Source organism: Petromyzon marinus, chromosome 55 (assembly GCF_048934315.1).
Source record: "Petromyzon marinus isolate PM22_M1 ecotype Great Lakes invasive population chromosome 55, UKy_Petmar_22M1.pri1.0, whole genome shotgun sequence".
Classification (NCBI taxonomy): Eukaryota; Metazoa; Chordata; class Hyperoartia; order Petromyzontiformes; family Petromyzontidae; genus Petromyzon; species Petromyzon marinus.
In genome coordinates this window covers 5,425,053-5,430,103 of record NC_133721.1, presented here as the reverse complement: position 1 = coordinate 5,430,103, position 5,051 = coordinate 5,425,053, and the positions used below count along the sequence as shown (strand labels likewise).

Genomic DNA, 5,051 nt, shown 5'->3' with positions numbered 1-5,051 from the left:
GCGTTAATAATTTCCCAACTCGCGCTCAGCATTCCTCCCCCTGTGGCCCAATCCATGCTCCCGAAACCATCCAACTTACAATCTACAATTTGAACAGCAACAGAAAAACCCCCATGGATGTTTAAGGGAGCAGAGTACACGACCGTTTGACCTGTACAACAAACAATACCACATGTGCAGAATTGTGTGACGTTGATGTTCCTTCGTCGTCGGTTTGAGATTCGCCTCCGTACCGTCCAGAGAGCAGCGCTTGATGACACAGGCTCACATTTTGCTGATGATCTACTCGGCTAGGTCATCCTATAGCAGGGGTCGGGAACCTTTTTGACTAAGAGAGCCATGAAAGCAAAAAATTTGGAAATTTATTTCAGTGAGAGCCATATAATATATTTTAAAAGTGAATTCAACTAAATGTCAGTATAATAAGCCTCTGAATTTATTCTTTTAAATAATGTTGTTATAACACTCACCATTAATGCGACTTCTGGTGCTGCATGGATTTGCTGATGTCTTTGTAGTCGGGTTGGTACTTGGTGAGGTTAAGCTTCATGCAAGCGTTGAGGCTTTCATCCGTTAAACGTGATCGTAGGTTGGACTTGATGTTTTTAAGATGTGAGAATGACTGCTCACATGCATACGTAGATCCAAACATGGTCAATACAGCAATACTCACACGCTGCAGTGTGTGGTATGTGACAGGAAGCGCGTTCCAAGTTTTGCGAATCAGCTGGTCTTCGGGTTGGAGTTTTTTCATTTCTGTCCACATGTGCTTGCTCGCCAACTCCGCTTTCTGTCGTGTGATTCTTTCCAAATCTTCATTCAGTGACTTGAACTTATTCACCCACATGTCTGAGGCCTTCAGGTCAGCCACTTCTGCTTCAAAATCTCTGACGGAGACACCAGGGATGTAATTCAGGTCGGCTGTATTCAGTGAACACTCGTTTGGATGGGTGATGAACTTAAAAAGACGAGTGTGCTCACGAAATTATCCAAAGCGTGCTTTGAAGGACTGTAGGAGACTGGATGTGCAGCCAGCTAGCTGGTGGAGATCAAGGTTTTGAATGGGCTCACTTGCTGTGCATGCATCTTTAAATTGGCTCAGTTTTTCAAAATGTAGTAAACGACCTGTTTCAAGATCCGTGATGAAAAGCTCCAGCTTGTTTTCAAAAGCAAATACAGCTTGTTGAAGGGATAACACTGTATTTCCAATGCCTTGCATTTTCACGTTGAGCTGGTTCAGATGTTCAGTCAGATCTACGAGATAGTAAAACTTGAGGAGCCACTCGGTGTCGGCTAGCTCAGGATGCCCGACGCCTTTCATTTCAAGGAAAGTCCGGATTTCGTTCAGGCAAGCCGCAAAACGGCTAAGCACCTTCCCTCTTGACAACCAACGCACATTGCTGTGCAAAAGCAGACCAGGATAGTTATTTACAACTTCATCCAGCAGTGTTTTAAACTGGCGATCATTTAAGGCTCGGGCAACAATAAAGTTGATCACACGAATGACCAGCGACATCACTTCGCCAAACTGCCTGTCACACATCTGAGCACAAAGTGCCTCCTGGTGTATAATGCAATGGAAACTTAGGATGGGTCTATTTTCATGTTCACGGAGAAGCGCCACAAATCCTTTGTTTTTCCCCACCATACACGGAGCACCATCAGTACACACTGAGAGAAGTTTATCCATAGGTAGACTTTTTTCTTGAGCAAACTCCATGAAAGACTTGAATAAATCCTCACCTCTTGTGGACCCTTTTAATGGCAGAACAGCAAGACTTTCTTCGCGCAGTGTGTCACCAACAGCATATCTTGCAATCACGCTGAACTGCGACAAATGGCTCACGTCTGTTGACTCATCCAAAGCCAGAGAAAAGAACGGCGCTGCATTTATGTCCTTCACTTGCGTTTCCTCCACTTTGTTTGCCATCACGATGGTACGATCATGAACAGTTCTTGCCGACAGAGGCATGTCTTGTATCCGTTTGATTATCTTGTCTTTGTTCGGAAGATCATCAAAAAGTTCATTGGCTACATCCAGCATGAACGTTTTAGCATACTCGCCATCTGTGAATGGTTTTCCGTTCCTCACTATTGCTAAAGAACCAGCAAAGCTAGCCGAATTATAGTCACCTTGCCGGGTCCATACGCGGAGTTGCTGCTGGCTAGCTTGCACCCTGCTCAGAAGCTCTTGGCACGCTTTCTTTCTGCTGTCTCCCGCAGGGTATTTTGATGCAAAGGTAGCGTGGTGCGTGTCGAAGTGCCGCTTTACATTCGACCGTTTCAACAATGTAATTTTGTCATTGCAAATTAGACACACTGCAGAACCCGCTCTCTCCACAAAGGCGAATTCTTCGGTCCATTCGTCCTGAAATGTACGATACTCGTCGTCTTTTTTTCTTTTCGCCATCTTCTTCGTCGAAGGGTTAGCTTTGAGCTAATGACCGAGCAGACGCAGTCTCAGACTGATTCAAAAGGGGGCGTTTACCTGTTTTACCCAGCAACGGCAAACGTAGGCCAGTATCATCCAATTAAAATAATGGACAATTGCTCCTGCAGCCCTGAACAGGACATGCGCAGCGAAAAATCGATGGATGGATTAAAACAAGTGAGAATATTTTGTTTTATCTGCGAGCCATATGCAATCATCAAAAGAGCCACATCTGGCTCGCGAGCCATAGGTTCCCGACCCCTGTCCTATAGGGTGGTTCAAATAGCTCCTACTTTGTGAGAACCCGACAGTGACTTGTGATATTAAGCTGGTGACCCTTGCCATGAAAATGTGGACATGCAACTGCTGGCACACGCCTGGGATTGTGAACAGCTGTTGACTGCTCTGAATGACATTCTTCCAGCAGGGGTTTAAACTAAAAAAAAAATATTTGACCAGGTAAGGCCCACTGAGCTATATAGCTCTTTATTTTTTCAGAAGCGACCTGACCACAAATGATCGCTCAACGAAGTGGCTTATCGTGTGGAAATTTATAATAGCCCAAATACTCTAAGCGCATGTTTCTAAATGTAGAGGGAAAAAACAAAAAACACGGAGAAAAAAAACACGCGACCACGGGGAGAGACATGCAAACTCCAAATATACAGGCATCAGGGTCGAGATCGAACCCATCCACCTCCTGATTGATCACGACTGGAAGTGATGATGATGATGACTTCGGCAAAACCCACATACACTACACACACAAAGATGGCTTTACTCTCCACCTATATAATATACACACAGGGTTGTGTTGTTTCTACATTAATGTTATTAATGCATTCGCAGACAGGAAGTCTCAGATATCCAGACCATCAGAGCTTCCCTCTTTAGTAATTTCTTCTTTCGTATAGCATTTTTGGGGATTGCAGATTACAAATTGTCGTCGATATTTTAAATCCATTGAGTAACTATATTAGTCTGGCCTCGTGGCCAATTACCGGTAGAGTGGCTCGCAATGGGAAGGTTGCGAGTTCAAATCCTGTTTTTAGGTTGACCCAGCTCATTATCCCATTATCCCACCCCCTCCCCCCCCCCGAGGTCGATAAAATTGATATACCACTTTGTGATTAAGTCAACTGTGGTTGTCCTCGCCCTGCCACACGAACGTGGCATTTCCACCATTGGCTCAGGACTGTAAATAAGAGATCAGCACCGCTTCATTTGAGCAGAAATTTGTGTCCTTTCTGGGGGGGGGGTAGCGAGACGTTGGCAGATTTTTTAAAGAAGGTAAATCATCGAAACACATGCTCAGACCTATATGTATTAACATTATACATGTTGTAACGGGTGAGAACTAAAGGGTTGCAAGGCTGCAGGAATGGTTTAAAAGCCACGTGCCCTAGTCTCTTGAGAACTTTTCAAATCAGACTACTCGAATCGATTCCTCTTACACCACCGCATTTCATTCCAGGGCTGTATAGTGGAGGGCAATCGATTCCCGTGACGTCACCACAACCAGGCCACGCCTGCCACGTGACGTAGCCCGCTTCACCCACACATCAACGCACAGACGAAGCCTGAGACGCCCCGAGCCATTTCCAAACTTCGCGTTTAAATTACAAAGAGCGACAGCCGTGGGTGACGCCGCGGGAGCGGTTCGATTGCCGCTGCCTCCGGGCGACGACTGCTTCGGTTTTGCGGCCTTGCGGGGCCAACAGGTGACGGTAGCCCCCGCTTTGACGGGGCAGGCCGCAGCAGGCCTCCTCGGAGCCTTACGTGTTTCCTGAGCGGCCTCCCCCCATGGCCTCGGGCAGCGACTCGGCTGACGAAGAGTTCTTCGACGCTGAGGATGACGTGGACTCGACGCCGTCGCGGTCAGTTGACAGCGCCTGAGATAAAATGAAACACGAAACATTTAAACTAATGCAAACATATTGAAGTGAAGCGTTTAGTACTCTTTCCAAGACGTCTGGTCAACCTGGAAAAGTAGATCAAGTATGTTTGAGTCTAGAGCAGTCGGTTTCGCCCAACCCGCGGTTCACAAGGCTGTGGGAAGTGGTCCGTGAAACTGTTGATGGAGCATTCTTCCACTAAAAAAACAATGCATTTGGTGGTCCGCGGAAATGGTTTGAATGTTGAGGGTGGGTCCGCTCGAGAGGGACTCTCCAGAGCTATCGAGCCGGGAGGCCCCTACCTGAGAAATTAATTCCGGGCCTGCTGACCGTTTGCGGTGTTTCACTGCGAGTGAATTTTACCCCAAAACGGGACCGTTCCCGTTGCGATACCGTGATGGGGAATTTTGCCGACTCGGGGGAGGAAGGCTTTCTTCCAACAGTGGATAGAACTTGGGATGCCGAGGATTAAGTTGAGAAACGTCTGATTGAATTTGGTAGTTGTTGATAACGCGCGTCTTGAGTCTGATTTTGCAATGGGTGTCATACGAAGCCTATGACTAAATCATTGTAAGATAGGTTTTTAGATAAATAGGCCTTTTCCCGAAATGAATTGATGCACAGAACTTGACCCGAAATGCGTCCGGTCTGGTCAGATCTCAAAAATGTAAGCAGGCTAGAGCCTGATTAGTGCTTATAATGAGAGGCACAAACAGGTTGTCATT

At 46.4% G+C, this 5,051-nt stretch overlaps 1 protein-coding gene across 2 annotated transcripts in view; it reads left to right on the top strand.

Annotated features, from left to right (window-relative positions):
* The first annotated feature begins 3,936 nt into the window (after positions 1-3,936).
* Positions 3,937-5,051, top strand: part of WDR44 (WD repeat domain 44) — a 44,882-nt gene continuing 43,767 nt past the window's right edge. For both annotated transcript variants that reach the window (XM_032974877.2, XM_032974876.2), the window contains exon 1: positions 3,937-4,308. In XM_032974877.2, the coding sequence (XP_032830768.2) occupies positions 4,235-4,308 (74 nt within the window). In that variant the 5' untranslated portion in view covers positions 3,937-4,234. The remainder of the gene's footprint in view (positions 4,309-5,051) is intronic.